This window comes from Euprymna scolopes, chromosome 19 (assembly GCF_053919585.1).
Source record: "Euprymna scolopes isolate OS-2025 chromosome 19, ASM5391958v1, whole genome shotgun sequence".
Classification (NCBI taxonomy): Eukaryota; Metazoa; Mollusca; class Cephalopoda; order Sepiida; family Sepiolidae; genus Euprymna; species Euprymna scolopes.
Genome location: NC_136500.1, coordinates 60,918,768 through 60,946,376, shown reverse-complemented (window position 1 = coordinate 60,946,376; position 27,609 = coordinate 60,918,768). Strand labels below are relative to the sequence as shown.

Genomic DNA, 27,609 nt, shown 5'->3' with positions numbered 1-27,609 from the left:
GAATAGTCTATTATTAATGAAGTTGTTGATGAAGATGGGTAGTCTTCCTTTCACTCCAGCTTCTTTAAGATCTTTCATGATGCCATACCTCCATGTGGTATCGTACGCCTTTTCAAGATCAAAGAAAATAGCAGTCATATGCTTTTTTTGTATAAATGAATTTCTGATGAAAGTTTCTAAACGAATTAAATGGTCTGTTGTGCTACAATGTTTTCGGAAGCCACACTGAAAATTAGTTATTATTTTATTTGTTTCCAGAAACCAAATTAATCTGGTGTTGACCATTCTCTCCATGATCTTACACACGCAGCTTGTTAGAGCTATGGGGCGATAATTGGAGGGGTCAGATGCATCCTTTCCTGGTTTTGGTATAGGAATGACTGTGGCTTGTTTCCATATGGCTGGAAGATTGCCATTGAGCCAGATGTCATTATAAATAGAAAGTAAATACTTTAATGGTTCATCTGGTAGTTGTTTTATAAATTCATACGTTATCTCATCAGGTCCCTCAGCCGAGTTGTTGGATTTTTTTAATGTATCCTTTAGTTCATGGATGGTAAAAGGTTTGTTGTATTCTTCCTCATTATTACTTTTAAAGTTCAGTTTGGTTTTTTCTGATTCCTGTTTAATGATCTGGAATTTTTTATCGTAATTTTTAGAAGATGAATTATTTGCAATAGTATCTGCAAGCAGGTTTGCCATGTCCTCTTTTTTTTGTTATTTTACTATTGTTTACACAGAGGTGGTTGACAGGGGGACTGGTGTTTTTTCCTGATATTTTCTGAATCATATTCCATACAGTTTTGTCTTTGGTGGTGTTATTGATTTTAGACACAAAATTCTTCCATGATTCCCTTTTGGCTTCGTTTATTGTTCGGCGTGCTTTAGCCCTGCATATTTTAAAGTTGTTTAAATTCTGAGTAGTTGGTTGGTTGTTGAATTTTTTTAATGCAGCACATCGTAGCCTGATAGCCTTTTTACAGTCATTATTAAACCAGGGACGATTATACTTGGTTGATGATTTTGTTTTAGGAATATATTCTTCTGCTATTGAGATAATGGTATCTGTAAAGTGAGTGATTGGGTCTTTCTCACATTTTTCAGGTAGGAGTTTGTGTTTGCATAGTAATTTGAATTTATTCCAGTTCGCTTTTTTAAGGTTCCAGCGAGGAATTTTTGAAATTATTTCAGGACCAAAATGTTCTAAAGTTATTGGGAAGTGGTCACTTCCACAGGTATCTATATGCACTGTTATAGAGAGGTCAATTGCTGAGGACGAATTTGTAGCGGAGTGAATAAAGGTTGGTTTTTTGTTGTTGTATATGCATAGATTGTTGTTGTTGATAATATTTTCTATAGTGATTCCTTTTCTATCCGTGTTTGAGCATCCCCAACTAACATTATGACTATTAAAATCGCCTAATAATAAGAAGGCGAGGGAGTTGGTTGATGAGTTTTTCTATTTCAGTTTCATCTATGGGGTCGTTTGGAGGCAGATAAATGGAGCAAATTGTGACCGTTTTATGTAGGGTGGCTGTGACAGCAATTGCCTGTAAGTTAGTTTGTAGATTTATTTGGCTTTGTGCCGTGTTTTTGTTAATGAGAATGGATGTTCCTCCTGAAGCTCTATTTGGGTTATTTGTTGTATAGTTGTATTCAGTAAAACTTTGGAGATTGATATTTTCAGATGGTTTTAAAAAGGTTTCTTGTAGGCATATTATTGTGGGACATAGATCGGATATCAGTAGAAGTAATTCATTCCGGTTGGCTTTTATACCTCTGCAATTCCATTGGATTATTTTGTTGGCCATAGTTCAGATTTTATGTATTTGATTTCCTTTTGTCTTGGGAATAGGGGTGTTTTCTTTTTTATGGGGGTTTAGAAGTTTTGTCTTCTATTTCCATTGTTTCCAAGGAGGTTTTAAATTTATTTTGGTCTGTAGTTCTTGTATTTGAATCATTGGACTGTTTCATATGCGTTTGAGCATTTGTGAGCTTTTTATCATTGGTAAATTCGGTTTCTGTTTCCATAGCTTCTGGTTCTTTGTGTTCAATTGGTTTGTTAGCTTTTATGCTTGATTTATCTCTGGTTTTAGATGTTGAGCGAGATCGTGGTTTGGTTTTTGTGGGGCTGGTTTTCTTCGAGGAATTTTTCCCATTTATTGTTCTTGTCTGTTCGGATGTTTTTGGAGAATCTTTATCATTTTTTTGCTCTTGATTGCTTGTGTTTGGTTTCTTTTTTTTTCCAGGGTGTTTTCGGTTTCCATTTTTCCTAGAATTTGGAATCTATTTTGAATGTCTACTGTTTGGTTTTCTTCTTTTCTGGTTCCTTTGCGGAGGGTACTAGGCGAGTGTTCTTTTGATTTTGGGATGTTTTCAGTTTGTGTGGGTTTTTTGTTAGGGGATTGTGTTTGGTTTTTTGGATCTGGTGAGATTTTACTCTCAATTGTTTGGTAGTTATTTCCAAGTACAGCTGGAGTTGATGACAGTTACCGTAAGGTGGCCCTCAATGTCTCAACTAGTTCACAAAGTGATTTTATGAGGGTAGAGATTTCCTTTAGTTCAGTTTTTTCTATTGTTTTTAATTGATTTTTGGTTGCACCTGCATATGATCTAGTTGGTTCTGTTGTGGTGGCTGTTTCAATAATTTTCCTGGCTTCAGTAAAACTTATGTTTTTAGTATATTTGAGTTCATTTATTTTTTTTTTTCTTTGATCCAGTTTTGGCAGAGCGATGAGTATGCTGGATGGTTCTCTCCACAGTTTGGGCATTTTATATTTCCTTGGCATTCTGTTTCCTGGTGTTCGTTACTGCTACACTTTGGACATACTGCTTTCCTGGTGCAGTATTCTTTGAAGTGGCCAAATTTTTGGCAGTTTAGGCAGTGAAGTGGTCTGGGGATATATGTTTCTACTTTAATGTTAATATATCCAATCTTGAGTTCAGTTGGTGGAGTAGGAGTATTGAAAGTTAATATGTATGTGTTGGTGTTAATTGTTTGTTCGTTTCTTTTTATTGTAATTCTTTTTGTATCTATAACTTTTTGATTTTTTAGGTTTGTTTTTATTTCATCTAGAGAGCAGGTGTTTAGTTCTGGACATCTGATGACTCCCTTTGAGGTGTTGAGGGTTTTGTGAGGGTAGGCTTTGATGTTTATATCATGGAACTTTGTCCATGTTAAAATTTCTTCGGCACTACTTTTAGTAGATACTTGTATGAGTAAAGTTCCGTTTTTTAATTTGTTTTGTGTTCAGATTTTTGTTGATAATTCTTTCGATTTTGAATGGGGACATTTTTGTTATTTGTGTGTTATCTTGCGATTCCAAGATTATATACTCCGGAAAGTTTGTGTTTTCATCTTCATCGCTTTCTGGATGGGGCCTTTTAATTTTTTTGGAAGCCATAGAATATTTTTTGTTTTTTTCATCATCCTTGCTCCCCACCCTCCTCAAAACCCTAAATTGGGAGATGGTTGGGGGGAAACCCATTCGTCCAAGCATCTCAGAGATACAATGATGATATACTCAAACAGTGAGTGTAGCTGTTTATGACGATTTTTTTCATTTCCTTGGACCCAGCAAGGTGTAGAAAGGGTTAGTTGTCAATAGCATCAGTTTTTACCATCTGATTGGCCCTTGCCATCGCGTTCTAATGGTAGTGTGTGTGTGTTTTTTTTTAAATTTTTTATATGAGTATAATGTGTTTGTGTTTCTCTTTATGAGGGTTTACTATTATTAGGGACTGTCATGACTAGCCGGTTGGTCGGGTTGAGCCTGCCTGCCTGACCGCCCGTCTAGCCGAAGTAAAGGCCAAAGTGGAGTGTTGCTAAATCACGGCCATTTGGTTCCAAGGTCGTGAGTTGCTCAGCCACCAGGATCCCGTTCTAAGGCATTACGGGTCACCACCTACGGCCAACAGGTGGCCCCATTGAGGGACTTTTACTCTCTGCAGGGGGGCAGTCGGTGTATTCTGATACTCCACCAACAGGGTCTGGGAGTGGGGGGGGAGATAGAAAAGGGGAGGGAGGGGGGCTGTTGTTTTTGTTTTTGGTTTTGCAGAACAAAATTAAGTTTTACAAAAAAGATCAGAAAACAAAAAACATCAATGTAGGTGCATTTCGTCTCAGGAAGTCAAAAGACAGCCTGATCTGGTAGCACCAGTTATAATTCGGTGAACAAGTCAGGCACAAGAAAAATTTTATTTCTACCAAATAGGATTGGATTGAATTTTAATGACTTTATGGTGGCAGTTAGGTATACCAGATTTTTTTCTAATTTTCATGAATTAAATTTTGCAAATAAAACTAGATAAAGTTTCAAATGCAACATTTTTTTTAACAAAATAATTTCTTGATAGAAGCAAAGGAGACCCTTTAAAAAAAATCAGCAGTGAAAGAATATTAAACTTTCTCAAATCATTAATTCCATCTTACCTCTGATATGAAAGACTCCATCTGCTCCTCTGTCAATAATTGCTTGATGTAAAGATAAAACGGTTGGAGGGGGCGTCATAGGGCTGCCTTCTAATTGGCGATCCTCCTGCAAAAATTAAATGAGAAATTTCAGTGCTTTTTTGGAATTAAACCTATTTTAAAAAACTAAATTTCATAAAAATCTTTATGATGTATGTACTTGTCACAGAACGAAAATATCATATTCCAAAAATCACATAAATTGATCAAATAGTTTGTTTTTTGTTATCAAGAAATACAATTTTTAGTGATTAATGTACTAGTGTTAACATTACAAGGCTGATCTTGCAAGTTTGAATTATTGTGGACTTATCAGCTCAATATTTTTCAAGACGGCAATGCAAGAGTTCCATTTTGCTTACTCATAAAATTTGATTTCCTTAGTTAAAAATAAAACTACTAGATCGGTGTACATGATTTTTGGAATATGATATCTTTGTTCGATAAGGGGTACGTACATCAAAGTTTTTTTTAAAGATTTTTCTGTATTTTTTGTTTTGAAAATTAGGCACAAAAATTCCTCCTATAAAAAATTGACATTTTTTTCTTGTTTTTTATTTGTAAAAATTAGAAAATCTATGATAAAAACAAAAATGGAGAATTAATTTAAATAACTCATGAAATAAATCTCAATGATTTTTACTATTTCTCTGGAATTTACTTGATGTGACAATGACAGATGCCCTTCACAAACCCTAATGCTAAAATCAGAGTTCAAACTCAAAATTTGAGAAATAATCCATTATTTGGTTTTTGAACTGATCCAAAAAGACCAACATCTTTTCAGAATTTCAAGCAAGTAAATAATTTAAAATTATAGTTTCATAAGAAACTGAGCCCCCTTGAATGCATAATTTTTCATTTCTTTGTGTTCTTTAAAAAAAAACCAAAAAAAGAAAAAAAGCTGCATGTGCGTGGTCCCCCTCTGATGCTGCATATGAGATGACGCCATAAAAATAGTAAAGAAATGATGAATGTAAGAAGTGTGAAGGGCCAACCCTGCCTTCACATTTTCACCAAGTTTCAGAAAAATCTTATGGATGGGGCAAAAGTCATGAGGTAAAAAGTGTCAATTTTTGCAATTTTGGGACATTTGTGACCTCTTTTGAGCTCCTGGGAACGTCGAATCCCAGTGAAAATGGACAAATGGTGCAGTTTCATGCCTTAAGAGATATTTGAATTCAGCATTATGAAAAACCACTATATAGACATACATATCAAGTTTTTGAGTAATATGAAAAAAGAGCTCCAAAATGGCATGCTTTTTAGCCCTAAAAGTCCCAGAGGGATGCGAACCAGAATTTTGCCAGGATCACCCTTATTAAATTTATATTAAGAACAATGGCCTCCACATTTTGGCCAAGTTTCAGGAAAATCTAATGGATAGATCAAACGCTATGGGGCAAAAGTCATTTTCGGCCATTTTGGAGCATTTTTGACCTCTTTTGAGCCCCTGGGGACACCGAATCCCAGTGAAAATGGATAACTGTGCAGTTTCAGGCCTTGAAACATGTATATTTAAGTTGACCACCGTGAAAAACCACTATATAGTCAGACATATCAAGTTTTTGTTGAGAAATATGAAAAAGAGCCACAAAAGTGGTGTTTTTAGCACTAAAAATTCCCGGGGACGTGAACCAGAATTTTGCCAGGGTCACCCATATTGGATTTATATTTAGAACAATGGGCTCTACATTTTGGCCAAGTTTGAGAAAATCTAATGGATGGATCAAAAGTTATGGGGCAAAACGTGTCATTTTTGGCCATTTGGGGACATTTTTTTCCTCTCGAGTCCCTGGAGACGCAATGAGAATTTTTGCAAAAAAATTTTTTTTATTGTACACATCTATTTATCGAAATACAATTTATGGCAAAATTTCAGGAAAACTAATGGACAGTTATCTGGCAATCGTCCAGAATAACAGACGCACAGACGCCACTAAAGACCTATGTAGCTCCCTCTTCGATAAATCGGGGGACCAAAATATGCTACTTAATTGATAGTATTTCGAAAGGCCTTCATTTTATAATTTACTGGAGACAACAAAGATGTCTTCCACCCAAAAATATTCATATTCAAATAAAATCTTTTTTTCTTTTTTTATTATGAAGAACAGGTTACAACAACAATAAATAAAAATTGACCAAGCAGAATCCAATATCGGTTTGTCAGATGCATTGCATAGATAAATCTAGCTTGGAAAATCTGATCGATAACATAAGTAAAAATAAAATGGTTAAATAATTTGCAAAGTTAATGATTTTGCATAAGAATTAAATTTACTCAGTTGGTCGTCAGGGTAAAATAAGGTGTTTCACTCTGCATCAATAACAGTCAAAGACTTTTGCAAAAAAAAAAAAAAAAAAATTATATAAATATGTAAAAAAAATTATTCTAAATTTTAATCAACATTAGTAATCAATATTTCTTTTTCATTTTGTTTTTGTTTCTTCAACAATTAAACATTTTATGAAAGTTCAAACCAAAGATTTTTTTAAATTTATAATTTTCCTCAATTTTGTCTTTATGACTTTTCTTTGATGGGAAAAAGAAAATGCATTTTCATATTTTCAATCCAGAATTGTGAATTTTGTGTAATATTTTTTAATTGTTCGTATAATTTACCTGTAAGGTGAGGGTAAGGTCTTCAACGTTGATATAAAGTGGCATAAATACAGGTGGTAATTCATCTTCCAACAAGTCGGCCAGGTTGATCAGAGTTGACATTTGGAATGTCAGTCTCATGTCAGCCAGGTTGACGTGTAGAAAGCCTCGCTCTTGACCGATCAGATCGTATTTCAAGACAGGTAAACCTGGTCCAATCATATACTTCAGTTTGACTGGAAACTGCTTATCAGACATTGGGACCGAATCATACTGCACACCTAAAATATGCAAAAAAAGAATGCATATATTTATTCGTTTATTTCATACATACTTTTTTATTTTTTTTATACAAACATTTAGGCATCGCTACACATTCATGAGTATGTTTCAGTCAACTAGTTATAACTAACTGGAGGCATCATCAGGCGATGTTCAATAGTTATCGATAATGGAGAAAGTTCACAGTAGTTCTTATCTGGAGAGCAATCACATGATATTAAAAAAATAAAATAAATTAAAATAACCATATTTAATCAGCAAAGAAGAAAAATATATAAGACAATGAGACACTAAGCAAAAAAAATACATAACAGAAATAAACCAACAGTGTTTAGCAGAGAGAGGTAAGGGGGAGGAGAAAGAAGAGGAAGAAGGAAAAGAGGGAAGAAGTGGTGGTGGGTTGAAATTATAACTGTAAAAGGGAGAGAGGAGGATACAGGTCACAACAAACTTATCACATAGACAGGGAATGCGTATGACCTTGAAGCAAAAGAAAAAAAACAGTCTGGATCAAAATTGATAAAATCAGATTCCTTTGTAATCACGTGCCGTGGCCCCACAATCGACAAGAAAATTATTATTGTTTGTTGAAGCATTAAACGTACACGAAAATAAAAATGTATGTTCGCTAACAGAGCTCTCCACATTTTTAATGGAGTCACCATTTTGAATCCTGTATCTACATTGGAAACTCTTGTGATTAGGTCGTCCACAATTATAGCAAATAATTTTTGTACTTTTCTTAGGAGAAAAATTGTTTTTGGCAAAGTTGCGGTTTTTATTCCTGGCATGGGTATAATTTAATTTTGGTGTTTTTATGTGTGCATTTTTAAATTTCATGATATTTGTGGATTCGTTTTTTTCTGTGATCATTTTTTCAGTTTCTTCGTAACTTCTGAGTGCTACCTTGAATTGGCTAAAAGGCATGGGTTTTTCTTTCTGGGTTATCACGATGGTAAATAACTTGAAATCACTCGGTAATCCCTTAAGGACCATGGAAATTAACAGACTGTCACTTATAACTTCACCAGACATTTTTAAAGAATTTGGAGTCATTTCGGCTTTTATAATATAATCAGTAATAGTTTCAGCTTCCATTCGTTTCAGAGAGATCAGTTCAGTATATAAAGAAATAATTTTGGGTTTTCCTTTCGATAAATAATGCTCTCTCAATATGTTCAATGCTTTGCAGCCATCGTCCAGGGCTTCTCTCATTACCAGTGATAGACTTCGGTCATCTAAACACTGTATTAATTCCGCAAAGACAGTTGCGTTCTTTTCAATGAAGTCAGGGTCGTTTCTGTTTTCAGGTTGTGTTTGAAGTACTTTGTGTAGCTTTTGGATTCGTAGATATCCTAAAAATTTAACTTGCCACAATTCGAATTTTGATTTGGATCCATCGAAATAAAGACGCACGCTGGGTCCATAACCTTTAGAAGTGTAAGCCACGTTTAGTTTCAGAACAGTTTCCGATGGTTCGTTGTTCTAAACAAGTCTTGAGAGATGACTGGTTTGCAGTAGACAGTTCCACAGAGCAAAATATTCTTACCGTGTTGAGACAGAAAAAAAACATGCAAAATTGCTACAGAAAAGGTTTAATATTTATGGAGCAATTCTGGCTTCTGATTGGTTGGTAGCAGAACGTGAATTAATTCGATTTGTCAGTTCCTAGCAGCATCGTTTATAAAAACCCCATTATACGTCCAAAATATTGCAACATGTTTTACACAAAACATACAAATCTTATTTGAAAATTAAACAAATTTTAATTATCAAAAGGCTTTTCTGAAAATTAAAACAAATTTAAATTATTAAGTCTTTCTCGAAAATTAAATTTTAGTCATTGTTAAAATGTTTCTATTCTTTCCAATAACTTATTTTAAGAAAAGTACAAAAAAAAAACTTTCCTAAATTCCACAACCCTAAGAACGTATTAAAATCAGCCACAAGAGTATGTAAGTAAACGCCACAAAAGAAAAAAAAAGATTTCTCCAACCACCAATAGTTATCCCTTCTGATAGGATAAAAATGTTTTTTAGAATAGAAACCATGCAACTTTTTGAAACACCTATTAAGTAAATACAAAAAATATTTGCAAAACTAAAAAAAAAATTGTAAAATAAAAAAATAAATAATTGTAATTTTCAAAAAGCAAAATGTACAGAGCATAGATGTAGAGGAAGAAAGTTCATATTTCATATATGGTACACATTACATATTTTTCTTCATGCACTTATCAATTAACAAATGAGTACTTATGCAGAATACAGACCATGCTAAAATAATGTTATTTAGAAAACCATTCTTAACATGGGAGATGAGAGCTTTTTGTAACTACTATGTACTTTCAACTAACATATTGATACACCAACAATACCGTGTAAAGTTAAATTTAACTTGATCATATCTATATAAAAAAAAACAAAAAAACATGATCAGTATTCAGCATAAGTACAAAAACATATCTACACCAATGCAGCAAATTAGGATAATGTAAAACAAAGAATAGAGTGCTCCTTGCCAATAGTTGCAAGTAACCACTATAAAAAAAAAAAAAAAAATAGTGCCCATTCCTGCCATGAAGTGACAGTAACCACCTTAAAAGAGTACTTTATGGGAGGCAACCGTATTCGCCCACTACAGACTAACTTCTCTTTGAAAGAGAAAATTAATATTTTGGAAAGAAAGAATAAAAAGATGCAACTCTGTTTCTGTCTTACTTTTCTTTGGAACAAATTAAATTGAAAAAATAAATCAAACAGCATGGTAAAAAAAACAAAACAAAAAAAAAAACTAACAAACACACCCACGTAAACCCAAGACAATGGCTGAATCCTTAGAAAATGACCTCCAGACTATAGTGGAATGGGGACATAAATGGATGGTAACATTTAATGCTAGTAAGACTAAGCTGCTCTCCTTTAACAATTAGAAGAAGCCTCTCCAAACACCATGAAAAATAACACCCTACCATAGAATTCTTCCTTCAAACTCCTCGGCTAAACATTCACTGGCAACATAAACTAAAACAAATACATTGAGGACAATGTCAAGGCTGCTGCAAGGAAGGTGGGCTCCCTCTATCATGCTAGAAAACTATTCACACTTGATAGTATCCTGTACCTCTATAAGCCCACCATTCGTCCATGCATGGAGTATTGTTTCCACATCTGGGCTGGTGCATCTACCACTAGTTTCTCCCTCTTGGATAGAGTCCAAAAAGGGGTCTCCAATATAACAGGTCCCACTTTGTCAACTAGGCTCCAACCTGTCTCATCTCAATGTTGCATCCCTGTGCCTGTTTTACAAGTATTTTAATGGAATGTGCTTTGATGAACTCATTGCACTTGCGCCCCCTCGACGTACATATCCCTGACAAACACGCTTAAAAAAAAAAACAAAAAAAAACACCCCTTCGCTGTTTAGGTCCCTAAATGTCAAGTTTTCTGCTCTAATCGCTTCTTCCTTAGAATGGCTAGACTTCGGAATTCCCTTCCTGCTACTTGTCTCCAAAACTGTACTGATAAATGCAATGTAAACCAACATCTTAATCTTAAGTATGGTCCCATTTAGTAGCCCCTTATGTCCAAGTGGCAACATGCCTTGTTTGGAGTGAAGGTGAATAAAAGAAAAATTTTTTAATTTTTTTTAAATATGTAGAAAATATATTTTTAAGCCAAATTAAAACGCAATATTATGAAAAACACATATTTATTTGTTTAAAATTAATATTTTGACGATAAACGTTATCCTTAAAATTTTATATATTCTTTCATTTTTTTTTCCTCGACATGTTAAATTGAAGAAAAACAAAAAAGACCAGTAAAAAGTCAGCGTGTTGTTGTCTGCAATGTTATTTTGAAATGCCAGAAGAATACGTTTGGCGAACATGACATGAAAGTCAGGGTTGTGTTTTCCGTGATAGAAGCATTGTTTAAATTTTTAAATAGAATGTGTATAAAACACATTTAGAAGCCAAATTACAATGCAATATTATGAAAATAAATATTTGTTTAAAATTAATATTTCGGAGTCATACTCCTTCCTCAGGATTTATACATTTCCCCCTCCCCATCTCATCATTAACGTAACTATCATGTCACATTTGCCAAACATTCTTCTGGCACTTCAAAATAACACCACAGACAAAAACATGCAGACTCTTTACTGTTTTTTTTTGTTTCTTTCATTTAACATGGTGAGGAAAAAAAAAATGCATAAAATTCTGAGAATAGCATCTAACGTCGAAATATTAATTGTAAACAAATATTTTATCTTCATAATATTGCGTTTTAATTTGGCTTCATAAACATTTTATGTGTATTTTTGTATTATATATATAAGCCACATACAGTACTGTTTCGCTGTATCACAGCTCATCAATGCAGCTAGACTAGCACCCATCTCTAGCCAGAGATTGAACCTACAACCCTCTAGTTGATAGTCACCAGTTCTAACCTCTGGGATCGGTGACCTCAAACAACCTGATCAAATGTCTATTTATATAGACACTCGCCCAACGCTTTTGACAGTGCTCGACCTGCTTGTTTATTTTTAAACAAAGAACTTTGCATTAACACTACTTAAGCAGGTGAAATCATTTTACGAGTGCTCTACCCAAGAAGATTATATATATTAGAGATGTCTTGGAAATTTTTCAACTTGTAAAACTACGAAAAAAAAAAAAAAATTAATGTCATGAAACAGAGACAAAATAGGGGAGGAAGGTTTTGATGCATCACCTCCATCCTCTTCAAACCATGTGAAATTTTTTATTAACGGCTAAATGTCATTTTCAGAAAGAAACTAATAGATACAAATAAATCACCAAAATGTAAAAAAAAATCATTAAAAAAGTGTTAAACTTTATTATTTTTATTAGATAAACAGCATTGTTGCAGCATGTTAAGAACAGTAAAATATAATTAGAGTTAATTTTTCCAGAAAATAATTTATTTGGGTTAAATTTATTTTTGTAAAGCTATCATTTCTTTTCAGAAGTGAGAGAGGTAATAGTGTATTCGCCCATGATAGAGTTACTCCCCTTGACTTCACTATCCTTAATAAAATATTTTAATAAAATTCTAATCTTATTTGATGAACATAACTGTTCTTGCGTAAACAAATAAGTATAATTTCAAATTTAAATGAAAACTAATAATTTTGTAAAATAATTCATAAAAGGAAATTAGAATGTGAAAACATATCGAAAGAGCTGAACTGAAAGCAAGACAAAATGAAGAGAAAAGTGAAATAAGGTTTGTTTTTTTTATTGTTAATAAAAATTACTTGTCTTCATTGGAATTTGACGGTAGTGTCCATAGATCATATTTTGCGAAAAAAAAAATCTCTTTAGATATTTGTTCGACTCTTATCTTGAACCATATTTTTTTTAATTTAATATTTCCAGATTTTTTTTTTTTTAATTACTTTTAAAGCAAAGTAGTAGCCAACATCAAATATGCCAAAGAAGATAAACTTATGATGCAAATATTTGAGATTATTACAATTACTTCATGACAATGAAATGTGCCCTTCATGTGCCCTTGTGTCTGAATTTGTGGTGACACCTGAATTCCATAAAATAATTCATGCAAATGCCTTTTGAGTATTTGGAGCAGGAGAATAATTTTTCACTAAGACTCAAATTAAAATTGTTACCCATAACTAAAAGCTGAACACATTGTGTTTTCTGTATAATGTGAAATGATAGCATTCACCAGGATTAAAACAAAATTTGAATAGAACTACATATCAGCCCAAAACATTGACTTTTGGTTACTAACTATTTGCATGTTTTGTCAATTCTTCAATTTTATATCAGTAGTAGTAAAAATTACAATAAAATGATTTTAGTTAATTAAATGTTTTATACTTACATTATGGCTTTTTGGACTCCTTAGCACTGCAAATTTACGTACAATTTTTCCAAAGTTTTCCCACAAACACATACATCAAACAACTCAATAAATGGCACAGTCACTGAGGTTAATTTTCACTTTGGTGCTTCCAAAAATTTTTAATAAAAAACTTTCTTGAATTAAATTTAATCTCATGTCATCCCTAACCTCTTCCCTTGACTTTTTAGAAGAGCTTGAAACAAGCTTTTTTTTTTTCCCCCCTTATTGGTTTAATCATCTCTTTAATATCAGATTAAGGGAATTTGAGAATTTTTTTTTTTTTTTTTTTTTTTAAATGAACGTTTTGCAAGTTATATGGATTTTAAATTATCCAGAGTATTCTCAGTAAAGACATTACAGTACTTATTCAAATTTACATTTAGGGTAGCAATTAAAAAAATATATATACAGAAAAGTCTATATGATGTATGTACTCCTTACAGAATGGAGATGTCATATTCCAAAATTTACATAATTTGATCCAGTTTTTTTTTTAATTCAAGAAAATCAAATTTTACAACTAAGCGTTATCCATGATTAAATCCAATGAAATAAAGGGCAAACATTTCAAATCGAAGTTGAGAGGTAAAAAAAAAATCAACTTTATATTTAAAGCAGCTTAGTAGAATAATTGCTAAAAATCGTAAATTTGGATTTTCTTAGTTTTAAAAACTACTTGATTGATTTACGTAATTTTTGGAACATGACATCTGCATTCTGTAACAAATACATATATCACACAGATTTCTCTGTATTTTCTTAACTTTAATAGCTGCCAATTTGAATAAGCATTAAAATTACACACACACACATATATATATATATATATATATATATATATATATATGAGAGAGAGAGAGACAGAGATTTTTAAAAAATATTATTTTGTAATTATGTCAAAATCTTATTTTACGGCATTAGTTTTGAAATTTTACTTTCAAAACTAATTTAAATTAAATTCATTAAAAAAAAAAAAAAAAGCGTGCTTACACATATAATGAAAATTTTAAATAAAGAAAATTCAGAAAAGTTTTTACAATATATGTACCTGTCATGGAACGAAGATGGCATATTTCGAAAAAAAAAAAAAAAAAAAAAAAAAAAAATCAATTTATCAAGTAGTTTTCTTTAAGGAAATTAAATTTTATTACTTGCTAGATACGAGAGAAACTAGTCATCATATTTGATTGAATCCGAAATTAATTCCTGATTACCTCCCCTGTAACAAACTCTCCAGAAACTAGAGCTCATAATGGCTGCTAAAAATGATAAAATTTGATTTTCTTAAATAATAATTTAAAAAAAATAAAAACTACTTGATTAATTTTTATGATTTTTGGAATATAACATTTGCATGCCGTGATAAGTACCACATATACTTGTATAAGTCGAATTTCTGGGAAACGATTTTAAGGTTATTTTTTTGGAATCAACTTATACATAGGTAATGATTTTGGAAATCCCGGGATTGAATTAAAGAGCGACTCAGCACTCAATCATAACATAGAAAACACCATTTTGTTTGTGCACTCAGTATATATTGGTAATCTTAGTAATTAATCACACTCTTTCCGAACCCCACTGCAGTGTGGTTGCCTGCATGCACGATTTTTCAGTGGGAGGCTTAATAATAATTGGAGTAGCTCTTGCAATATTTATTCTCTAGACGTGGCTATAGGCCTAAGTTCGATATGACATGTTTTTAAATAGGTTAGGAAATGTAGTGTTTATGATGTCGTTCTCCCCTAAGTTCAACAAGTTTTAACAATTTAATGAAACCACACTTAACGCATGCGTTCACATTATCATGATATATTATGGCTTGTGCGATGTATGTATTTACGTTATTATGATACGGAACATAAATTATGTCTAAAAACAGTAACTGTGCCTGCCATTGATCAGAATGTCTGATTAGCAACATTTGCGTTCGTTGCATGCAAGTATGCAGCGGGTTGGTTCTATATATGAAAATTGTATACACCATACTTGCATAAATGCACATTATCGCTTGCAGATGCTGAGAAAATTTATAATATGTCTTTTAAAAAAAGAAAAAAAAAAGGAAATTATCTGTGCAAGAAAGAGCCATGAGACGGACCATTTAACTTGTCTAGAATCTATAGTTGACTTCTACACAGGTTATACCTAAAATGATAATTTTTGGTCTTAAAATGCACATCGACTTATACACAAGTATATAGTCGAAAGAAAATCAAATTTTATTACTTGCTCGATGCGAGAGAAACCAGTCACCATATTTGATAGAATCTGAAATTAATTCCTGGTTATCTCCCCTATAACAAACTCTCCAGAAACAACCATTCATAAATGGCTGCTAAAAATACTTAATTGCTTAAATAAGTACAAGTCTAAATAAGCACCAACAACAAAAAAAAGTTATCCTTTTCTCAGAATGTGTTTCTATTTTGAATTTTTGAACAAGATACAGAAATGAACAAAAGTGTATTGTTTTAGGTTTTGAAAATAGTAATTAAAACACCAAAATTGCTAAAAGAAAATTTACTTATATCTAGAAATAAACAAAAATTAAAGTGATAATTATGACAACACAAAAAGATTAAGGTTTTGAGATACACAGAAAACAGAAAATTGCTGAATATTTAGTTTTTATTGACTGAACGAAAATATTCGGGATTGAAAAAAATGTTCAGAATGCCTAACGTGTGAATACTCAGGATAACCAGGGAAGAGGTTACAGAAACATATGTCTATGAAAATATCATTAGAGTAATATATTTTTGATATCAAGAAAGTGCGTGCTTTAGTAGAAGATTCAAGCCAATTTCAATGTGAGCCATTTTTTCCTGCAGAATTTGGAATTTTAACAGATTTTTCAATATTGCTGACAATTCCTTTGTGGTGATTAAAATAAAATCTCAATTTTTGAAAAAAACATTTTTTACAGGGTAAACAAACCTTGTCTTATATGTCTTCTAAATATTTCCTCCAGTTTAAAGTTTTCAAAATATTTTTACATTATTGCATTCGTAAAATAAATAACTGAAAAATATAATTAGAATGTGATAATTATTTGATTAAAAAATTTTTTTACCATAAAATGTTTTTTTCAACTTGAGCCATTATGTTTAGCATGCAGCATGACATGTAACTCCTTTGCAAAAAAAATAATTGTGATTGTCCGAGAAAAACTTACGACAAAAATTGAAAAATAGACAAAAACTAATCACAATGAAAATAAATTAGTTATGAATTGGTTAAAAAAATTGTATTTTTTTTTTTAATTATTTAATGCTGTTATTTGTTATCTTGTTTGTCACAATGCACTTTTTTTTTTCCTCTGTAGATAAATGTGTTAGATGATTAGAGGAATAAATGGATAAGTAGTGGGAGTAACTGGATTATCTAACTAAAAGAAAAAGTGGGAAAGGAGAAAAGATGAGGTGAAAAAGAAAAAAAGGTGAAAAAAGGTGGAAAAAGAGAAAAGGTGAAAAAAGAGAGAAGGTGAAAGAAAAACAGAAGGTGAAAAAAAAAAGGAGAAAGGGAAGGTGAAAAAGACAAAGAGAAGGTGAAAAAAGTGAAAAAAGAGAAAAAGGTGAAAAAAAGAGATAGATGAAAAAAAGAGAAAAAGGAGAAAAAAGGGAAAATTAAAAAAAGAGGAGAAAAGATTTAGCAGGTGGGAAAGAGCAAAGTAAAAACAAATTATAATCGAGAAAAAGAAATATATACATTAACTAAAAAATGGATAACATCACAAAATGAGTTTTTATTTTTCAAAAGTTGTCATTTTTTTTATGGAGTCATAGTACGCTTCCTCAGATTTAGTATTATAATCATCTAACTTGGAATTCTCATATTTAATAATATATATAACATATTTAATAATATATATAACATATTTAATAATATATATAACATATTTAATAATATATATATCATATTTAATAATATATATATCATATTTAATAATATATATATCATATTTAATAATATATATATCATAAAGACTGACCTAACGAGTATAGTTAATTATTTTTAACCAGTGCTTTTTTTTTTCTATCACAAAAAATTTTATATTTTATTTTTAATTTTAAAGCTAACACATTTTTACCTGGCGCTATCTGTTTAACAAATATGCCGATTGATTATTTGGAAAAGGCATAAATTCTTGTCCTCTCACCCCACATCTATAGGTTAAATAATACAATTAAAATTTTATTAACTCGTTGATGAAAAGTGTTTAATAAATGTTCCCAGCATTAAATCACTGTAAAGGTCAATACATTGTTAAATGAACTCCTTGAACTTTTTTCTATGCAAAATTTTCCAAATTTCTATCGTAGGATAAATAAAATAGCCTTTTCTTTTGATATTCTCAAGTTGCATTTATCATTTTCATTTATTGAAATTTACAGCAACAATCGTTTTAAATCATTAGTTTTTGTAAAATGGCTAAATTTCTACATTACAGAATTTGTTCAAAAAAGAAAAAAAAAAAGAAAAAAAAAGCTGAACTTTGCTCAATTGTTCCAACCAGCACCCACCCACATCACCACATTTGAAAATGTTTAATTTTTTTTTTTAACCTTTCTACTGAAACCATATAAATTGAGTATGACACTCAATTTACATGGTTTTGGTTCTGTTTTTAATACCAATGTGCTTGTGAGAGCAACATGAAAACAAGCGAACCAATCAGAGTCGGCACCGACCCCCCCCCCCAAACTTTGCTTTAACATCCGATAAAATTTTATTAACAGCTTCAAACAAATCATTCCAGTAAGTTTGACATGCATTGTCCCACATATTTAAAATGGTTGTAGGGCTGTGACTTAGCATGCATTGATCTGCATGTGTATAAAAAAAAAAAAAAAATTAGTGTCGTGACTTAGCATGCATTGATCTGCAGTGTTAAAAAGGTCATTGCGATCGGTACTTAACATTGCAAATGTTGCTTGTGAAAAAACTGCTTTACTAGATTTGACATTTATAAATAGAATTGTTTGTCCTGAAAATAACCAGATTAAGTCTTTTTTGTCATCATTATTGTCATTATCTTTAACATCCGTTTAACATTCTGATATTACTTCCAAACTAACTCTCTCCATCCTTATTTCTTCACAGGTAAAATTTGCTTATCTGCAGCTCACTCACCTATTCGATACAATCGATTGTTCAGGGAACACAATGAAAAGAGGAGGCAGGAATCCTAAAAATTTGGGAAGGAGAATGAGAGAAAAAGTTGATTTCCTTTCTCGCTCCATAGAGATAGTAACATCCTTGAATACAAAGTTCTGTTAAACAAACCAGATTCTTAAAATTAGTTGTATTGTCATTTGGAAAAATCAGTGGATGAAAAGAGGAAAAGGTGGGAAAAGCACCTGTGAATTTTCAACTCATTTTGTGAACTCGTCCCTATGAGATTTGCTTGTAAACCTTTACGCAAATGGTGTGGATTTTTGAGATTTGCGTCAAGACTGCTTTATGCTTTAAGGAATGCCGTCCGGATACAAATGAAGTTCGATTTACTTACCATGTTGAAAATGGTGTTTCTTTTTCAAAATCACTCGTCCTTCCTTATAAATGGATTCTGCTTAAACGCACAAAAATAAAAAAAAAATGCCAAACAAAAATAATTGGTTTCATTTGATAAAAATTGTGTAGCAAAACATTTTTATATAAAAAAAAAAAAAAAAAAAAAAAATGGTAAACTAGATTTAATGTGAACAAGTGCAATAAATAGTCCCGCCCAGGCTCCAGGCTTTTACTCTTTTAGGGGAAAATCTCATTGATGACACCCCCTCCGCCTTCACTTATAAACCTCCTCCTTCTCCTACAATAGAAACATTGAATTAAAATCATCTTTTAAAGCCCTAGCACAAAATTATAAATTATGTAATCTATTGTAGAAGCCAGAGTAAAAAACGTGGGTGTGGTTTTCTAAATATTTTCTAAATTTTCATTACAATAGTGAAATCCAACTGTCGAAAAATTGAGCTTTTATTAAACAACAATCATAACTACTTATGTTAATTTCAACTAAAAGCAATGTTATTTACTGGTCATGTCACAATTAGCTAAATATTATTGGAATATTACATAAAACAAGTATTTTCATGATTCAACAGAATCAAATTATTTCGCCATGTTTGCTGGTAACGCGTGCCGTAGATTAATTACCTCCCTTGCTATTATACGCGATGTTCAGTTTATGTAAACACTTGGAAATATCTTGGAAACTATTTTCTTTAATAATTTTTTATCCATCATTTTTCGTAATTTTTGGAAATGTCCATTACTGTGACATGACAATTTAGTAGATATCATTGGTTGTACTTGAAATTCAAGATTTCGAGTTTCGAATTTCGTTCTAATAACGAAGAACAACCCATTTTCCTTATCTCACCTACTTAATTTTCTTATAATTATCTCCTTTGATTTTCTAGCGGTTACCTCCCTTACTTGTCACAGTCATTTTTTTACTCTGTCTCTTATTTGTCAAAGCGTAAAAAAAAAAAGAAAAAAAAAAAAACTCCCATATTTTACTCTTATGAATTCAGTCGGTAGCATTTCACTAAGCAAGAAAGTGGTGGGGGTAGCGAACCAAAGTTAAATATTTTTGTATATTTTATAAGTATTTTAACTGAAAATTAGTGGTGGTGGATAGGAGCTTATTCCATAAACAGAAATATTGAACCTAAAAGGTATTAATGTCAGAGTTCCTAAGAAAACCTTTTTTGTACACGCAAAACGCTTTTGGTTCCTTACCTTGTGATGACGTAAACTTGCGATGGAAGCCCTCCCACGTTAGTCCAGTTAATTCAACAATATCGATGTTGTTGAGTTGCGCCCGCAGTATAGACCCAACTCCAAATGTTTGGCCGAGCACCTCTAATTCGCTCAAATGAAAGACTGTGACGTGAATCTAGAAAAAAAAAACAAAAAACAAAAACTGAAAATAAGATGCATAATTGAGTCACCTCCCGACAGATGAACAAGAGCGCAAGTTTTCTTACATTGTTTACTATTGTGAGAAGAGAGAAACATTTTCCAACCTACCTCAACTCTCCACCATAATTGGGACACCAGTGTCAAGATTACGGATCTACCCCCGCCCCCCCATAATTACAACAAACAAGAGTGTAACCTGGGTGGGGTTAAAGCTGATTTTAATTCATCTTTAGCTTCTTCCCTTTCAAACGGAGGCCAAACAGATATCACATCATAAGTTTGGAATATATTTCTGTCCCCGAAAACATTTTGGACTTAATAGCAAATTCAATCTTTTTGGTAAAAGTTTTTATGCTTCAAGTTCTTAATATCTACAAATATCTATGTTTTATTTAACTCGTTATCAGTGATGTAGATGTATGTGTGTATGACCATACGCAGCTCCATGTAATAATCAGGATAGATTCTATTCAATCCACAGATTGAACTCTGGTAGATACTACCATTCTGCTGATTCAGAGAAGACCTGGGAGTAACAGCAACTAAGAAAAGACAGACTCAACATTTCACAAAGCTCTCAAATTGAGACCTCTCAACCAGGTGTAGTTTTATGTCATACCCAGAACCTCTCCAATCTAGAGAATCTGCATCATATTTCCGCATTTATTTCCGGTTGTTTGCATATCATTAAAACGATAGATATAACAATTTTTTTCTGTGTGTGCGTGTTCAAAAGCTTCTGAATGAGTGGTGGGGTAGGGGTCTTATCAAATATGGTTTAATGCTATAACGATAGATGAAAGTGACACTTTTCACAAACCGTGAAAAAACTTCATATTTATATTAAACTAAAATTAAAATATGATTATGTGAAATTTTACGAGAGAAGAGGAAGAGGAGGAGGAGGGTTCTTTTACCATAAAATTGAAAGTCGTGGTGAATCCTGGTGATATTCGAGCTTTGAATTTAACAAACTTAACATATTTTGTGAAATCGATAATATATTACAAACTACAAATGGAGATCATTTGCAAAATGATCTGTGTTGCAACTATAAAATAACTTTAAGAAATTTTTTTAAAAAGTTTCCTATTAAATGACATTTTTAAACAAAGTGCAACTTTGTCGCACTACGTATGTTTGACTTTTGACCTTTTAGAAAACTTCTGCGGCCATTATACTTTCAGCAGTTTTTGTTAATTTATTTCCTTTTTCATCTTTTAATGTTAGTTCGTGAATTGTTATTTCAGTTGACTTTTTTTTAAACCACTTTGATCTTCAAATTCTCTGCTTTCTTTAGCTTTTTTTTTTTTTTCTCATTCAGTTTGAAACCTTAGATTGCATCTCCCAGGTGTTAAAATTTGAAATCCTGGAACACTTCCATCACTGTATAACGAGGCCATGGAGAAAAAAAAAAAAAAAAAAAAAAAAAAAAATGAACACAATGTCTACAAGTTCAATTTTCAAATACTGACAATTTTTCACATTACATTCTGTTGACATGGTGACGGTTTCTATAAGACACTGATGCTACAATGGATAAACTATGACATTTTAAAGATGATGCTTTGTCAGGGTGAAAAACACTTCAAATCAATTTTATAACAACTTTGTAAGAAATAAACATAACCTTAACAGAAAAAATTCAAAAAGAGAGAGAAAAAAAATGTTTCTGTTTTTAATTTTACAAGACTTGCTTGTTTTCTGCAAAACCAAATTGTGTTGAAACTAAATTGCTGAAAAGATCTTATTTGTAATTTTCAGTACACTGTTCATTCAAAAAGGATAATTTCAGAAATCTTTTTTTTTCCCCTAAAAATTCATCTTGGGTGTACAGATTCCGAGTTTAACATCAAAACCTAAACTTTAAAAAGACACACATGAAGAAAGTCAAGAGTTATACCGACTGAAACGTTGTGGATGCAACAACTAAAATGAAAATAGTAGTTCTGATAATCTAAATAATCGAAATTATCCATCCTCATCTCAAAAATATGGAAATAGAAATATATAGTTGGATTATTTAGACTCGTCTTATTCCTGTCATTTCAGCCGATATAACCTCTGACCTTCAGGTGCATCTTGTCAAATTCAGAATATTTATGCCAAACTTAGGAATCTGTGCAGCCACGATGAGAACAAAAGTTCAAATACAAATTATCAATCCTCATCTCAAAACTTCTAAAACGAAAATATGTAGGTTTTCATATCACAATATTATCAACACTTTGAGAGATGACAAAAGAGTACCCAGCAAAAGCATTGGATTGAGGACCCCAAATAAAATGCAAAAAGTTTTTCTTAATATTTGAAAAGCTAAAAGTCAAACCTACCTGCAATTTCTCACGAGCCGTAGATAAAGTCTCTGAGCTGCTATCATGACTCATACTATCAAATGATCCCTGTGGATCAAGTTTGCCTTTACGTTCAAATGCAGGTGTTTCTTCGGCATCTTCTAACGAGAGGTGTTCAAAAGATTCATCATCAGATGAATAATCTGTCTGTCCGGGTTCCGAATCTTCAGAACCAAAAATCGAATCATCATTTAATTCACCCATTGATCTTATTTTGTCGGTGAAATTAGACCAAGCCGACGAGAGAGTCTTCTTTCTTTCCGTTTTCAAACTGCCTTTCCTCATACCAACGTTGGCTCCCATCAGTTTTCCATCGGAGTTGAAACCAGAATTTGTTGTTGCATAGACGGCATCTGTTGCTGAACTGTATGCAACACTTGGGCTGAGGGAATGGGTGGATGAGGAGTTGACGGTGGCAGTCAATTGACTGTTACTTTCCAGGGAAAGGTCGGACGTTCGAAGATTGTCCATTTGATCTGACTGCATATGAAGCTCTCCTCCATTCATCATGTCCTGTTTGGAGAGGTTCAGACGAGAATCACTGTAAGACTTGGAAATGTAACCAATCGAATCATCGCGAGTCTCACTTTCAGCTGGAATGGTTCCAAATAAATGAAATGAAAAAGAAAACATGAAGAGATTCAAAATATTTTTGATAAAAGAAAAGATTAAAAATAAAATCATTTACAGATTTTTATAGAGTAGCACAGGCAACTATAGGTTATGCCATTTGATTGAGAAAAAAAGAAAAAAAAAAAAAAGAAAGGAATTGGAAATATTATAAGCATAGATAAATAAGTAAATCATTTTAAGCAAGAACTACTCAATTTTCAGGCGGTGATCAAAGTGTTCTGTCCTCAATTGGAGGTCCTTCTAGACTGTAGTAATTCATATTTTTGCCCATTCCAGAGAAAGAACGGAGGGGGGGGTGGAGCGGGAGGGAGAAAGAACAGAAGGAGAGGGAGAAAGAACAGAGGGAGAGGGAGAAGAGAAGGGGGTTTGAGAAAGAGAAATGGGGGAGAGGGAAAGAAAGAGAAGTTCCAAATGTGGCTTACCATTGTTCCAACCTTCTGTGGCTGAATCCTTGTCAATCGTGGGCAATTGTGCAATGCTTCCCTTCATCGCTCCACTAAGATTTCTGCTGTGATTGTTTGACTCTGGTGCTTTCTGAAAGATCATTGCTACTTCTACGTCGTGTATGATTGATGTCAGAGACACAGACGAAGAAATGGAGTTCTCAGAGAAATAATCTGTGTCTATGTTGAACTGCTTTTGAAATGCAGACAGTGATTCCATGAGGCGCAAGACAAACAGATATTGATAGTGTGTTAACAGAACCTGCACTTTAGTCCGTACACAAGCGATTGCATAAATATCTAGGTGATTCCGTTTGCCACTGAGAACGCAGCGAGGAGCTGACGATTTTGCTGTGTCAGTCAACGGCTGGTTTCTATCTGAGCTCGATGATCGGGAAGAAGAAGCAGAACCCCTGACAGGTGGAGATTTGCTTCTATCACGAGACCTGGAAGATGCATACAAGCGTGGCGATGAAAGGGATAAGTCATCATCCATTTTTCCTTTGCCATGATCAGAGCAATCACTTCCTTTGGAAGACGACCTCTCACGGCTCACATCACCATTTTTAAGGCTGTCTTTGTGGGCTCCCATATTAGCCTCACTTTTGTATGCAGGGAGCGTTTTCCAAAACCATAGCGTAACTGGAAATGACTCAACAAATGGAACTGGACGAGACCTGCGAGTGGTAAAGTCCATCCAAATCTGATCAATTTCCACATTCCAAATATCATAGGCGGAATCAAGCTTGAGACTATCTGTTCCCAAGGTCAGTTTCTCTCCATCAAGTCCTGTCGGAAAGGCCGGAATGTGGTCCGTCTGTGGCAATTTAGACTTGCAGCTCGCTAGAATCTGCTTAACTTCTGGGTCGATGTATGCATCAATGGCATCCTTGCTCAACGCATGGGCACACACCTGCTGCGGACAAATGGTATGTACATTGTCATCCATTGGGAAATCCGACGATTTATACAGGTAGCTTTTACTCTGCTCATTAAGCGCAGATAATAATTTGTCCCTAGATGCATGAAGTTCAGACCGATTGTTCGTGGCAGAAATCTTTGACATCTGGATAAGCAAAGTATCTGGACGCTCGGACGAGTGGTGATGGGAGCCAGCGTCGGCATGAACGAGGATCTGAAACAAACGAGACAAAAGATCCTGTATGTCGACATTTAAAGAAAACAAGAAAAATAATAAAAACGCAAAGATTAACATTGTATGAAACGCAAAAACGTCATTCATTTCTGACTTTGCTATATTTTATCGTTTTTTGTTTGCATAAAACTGCCAGAGCAAATTGTACAGTGGAGTAACAAAGTAGATTTAACCAAAACATTAGTGCTCATCAACAATGACAGATCAGGATTGGATATTGTAGAGAGTCATATTATTGATTTTCTTATCCAAGAAATTTTTTCATACCAGATTAATAGGCAATGTCAATATTGAAAATCTAAAAAAAAGGAACAATTTATGCATATGTATCTCTATTTGAAAATTAATTAAAAACAAAGCCCTACACAAAGATCCAAGAAATTATTTTTATTTTAAATAAAATTTTCAAGGGATTTTCACAATAATATCATACAACTAACAATTTATAACATTAGTTTACAATAGCACTTTCTTATATCTCATATATATATATATATATATATATATATATATATAAAAATTCAGATAAAATCATTTGTAGATTTTAATCAAGAAATGTCTTCTATTTACATTGTCCACCTACTTTAATATTTAAATTATAAATACAACAAAATCATTTTTGGTAGAATAAAGATGGTACTAATGTTGAAAAATTGGATAATTTGAAGATGACCCAGAGTAGTGCTGGCTGAAAAGCAAGGTTGCATGCAATGAATAAATAAAATTTCTTTGCAAACTTTTTAACTTCAATAAATTGTACTAGAAAATTACTCACACCTGAGAGTATCCTATACTTCTAAAAAGCCACTATTCACATATGCATGGAGTGTTGTTGCTACATCTGGGCTGGTGCATCCACTATCAGTCTCAGTATCTCTCACTCTCAGAGAAGATTAAAAAAAGAATCTCCAATCTAATAAGCCCTACAGTGTCAACTAAGTTGTTCCACTGCCACAATATTGCATCCCGATTCCTGTTTTACAAGTATTTTAATGGAATGTATTTTGATAAACTCATTGCACTTGTTACCCCCCACCTTCGATGTACATACCTCCAACAAACCTATTTAGCAACAAAATCCCATCCTCTTCCCTGTAGAAGTTCCTAGATGCTGAACTGCTAGACTTTGTAATTCCTTCTGCTTCCTGCTTCACTGACTGTACTTATATGCAGAAGTTTTTACCAGACTAGGTGCTGAACTGATATCTAAACTTCAGCCTTTGTCCCATCAATGAAATGTTGTATCCCTCCGTCTGCTCAACAAGTATTTTAATGGTGAATGCTCTGACGAACTACAAGCACTTGTATTCCCAACATAAATACCCTGACAAAACTGACAAGCAGCTAAATCCCACCCCTATACAGTAGAGATTCCTAAGTGTAAGAAAGTCTTCTACTCCAATAGTTTCTAGAACTGCTAGACTTTGGAACTCCCTTCCAGGATTCTGCTTTCCTAACTGTACTGACATGCAGAAGTTCAAGTGTAATGTGAACAGACATCTTGCTGCTCATCTCCCTTCATAATACCCCTGCAACTTATGTCCCCGATAAAAGCCCCCTACTTCAAAGTGGCACTGTGCCTTGTTTGGAGTGAAAATGGAATTTAAAAAAATCTCATCTTGCCTAATCCCCTGTAATTATTATTCCAAATTGTAACCTGTCATGTCCAGGAGGCAATATGCTTTCTTTTGGGTGAACATGGGTAACAAAAAAAAACTAATCAATTAGATAAAGAATTGACAAATTTGGGAACTCTCCAGAAGTGACAAACGCTTTTACAACATTTGAATGCCTTCTTTACCGATATGTTTTGAAGTGGCTTTCACCTTTGGTGTTGGGTGAACATACTCAGTCACCAGCAGTTCACTCCAATAAGTCAGCTGTCCTCTATTTTCTACACTAAAACATTGATATTTGAAAATTGACTTTAATAATTTCTGAATGTTTTGGATTATTAAATTCTCAAATTTTCACAAAATAATTGTTTGGATAAATTATAACAATAATCACCCCCCCCCCCCAAACAAAAAAAATCATTTAGTAATTTTAAATAGTTATTTTATGATTTACTTAAATGAATTACTCACCTTTGGCATCAAAGCTTCAAATTTTATATCCACATGTTCACGGGGGCAATCAGCACATTCTTTCTGTAAAAAAAAAGAGAAAAGCCAATAAAATCTATGATTAAGAAAAGTGTACTTAAAATAAAAAGAAACTAAATTTCAACATTACGCAACTCGGAAATAAAAACAAAAAATTCTATTATTTTTTTTTTCATATTTTGACCAATAAATTCTTCAGCTTCATTTCTACAGAAATGATAATTAACATAATCAGACGCCAAAATGACAACATTCAGCTACTGTCATTATTAGATTAGCCAGACGTCCAAATAATTAAAATTGTCAATATTAAAATATCTGCATCCGCAGATAGCAAGTTAAAATTGGTACTATTAGAATAGCTGAATTGAATGAAAAATTATCAATTAAATTTACTCATACATTTTGTTTTACATTATTTTTATCATTGGGAATTTTTTTTTTGGGGGGGGGGTATTAGGAAATATTTTTTATAAATAAATCCAACTGAACTGGTCAAAAAAGAGACTTCTTTGTTCCAGTTAAGAAATAAAACACTGATAATCTTTTGAGAAATAATTTTTGAGACACATAGGAGAAAATATAGGAGACGGCTTGAGTGTCTAAGGTCTCTTTGTACAGGGGTTTGTGAGAACAACCTGACATGAGAATACATTCCTCCTATAAATATTCAAAATCACATTGTATTCATAGACTAAATAAAATTTCCTTGGTATGGCTAACTCAC

The 27,609-nt window shown here is 32.8% G+C and overlaps 1 protein-coding gene across 4 annotated transcripts in view; it reads right to left on the bottom strand.

The window, feature by feature from the left end:
• Window positions 1–27,609, bottom strand: part of LOC145303654 (bridge-like lipid transfer protein family member 3B) — a 305,183-nt gene that overhangs the window by 10,276 nt on the left and 267,298 nt on the right. For 2 of the 4 annotated variants that reach the window (XM_080145223.1, XM_080145225.1), the window contains 7 exons: window positions 26,865–26,927; window positions 23,601–24,756; window positions 22,525–23,138; window positions 20,009–20,165; window positions 18,774–18,833; window positions 7,098–7,357; window positions 4,433–4,538 (listed from right to left, as the gene is read on the bottom strand). In XM_080145223.1, coding sequence (XP_080001349.1) covers window positions 4,433–4,538; window positions 7,098–7,357; window positions 18,774–18,833; window positions 20,009–20,165; window positions 22,525–23,138; window positions 23,601–24,756; window positions 26,865–26,927 — 2,416 coding nt within the window. The remainder of the gene's footprint in view (window positions 1–4,432; window positions 4,539–7,097; window positions 7,358–18,773; window positions 18,834–20,008; window positions 20,166–22,524; window positions 23,139–23,600; window positions 24,757–26,864; window positions 26,928–27,609) is intronic. The other 2 variants (XM_080145224.1, XM_080145226.1) reach the window with 2 other exon arrangements.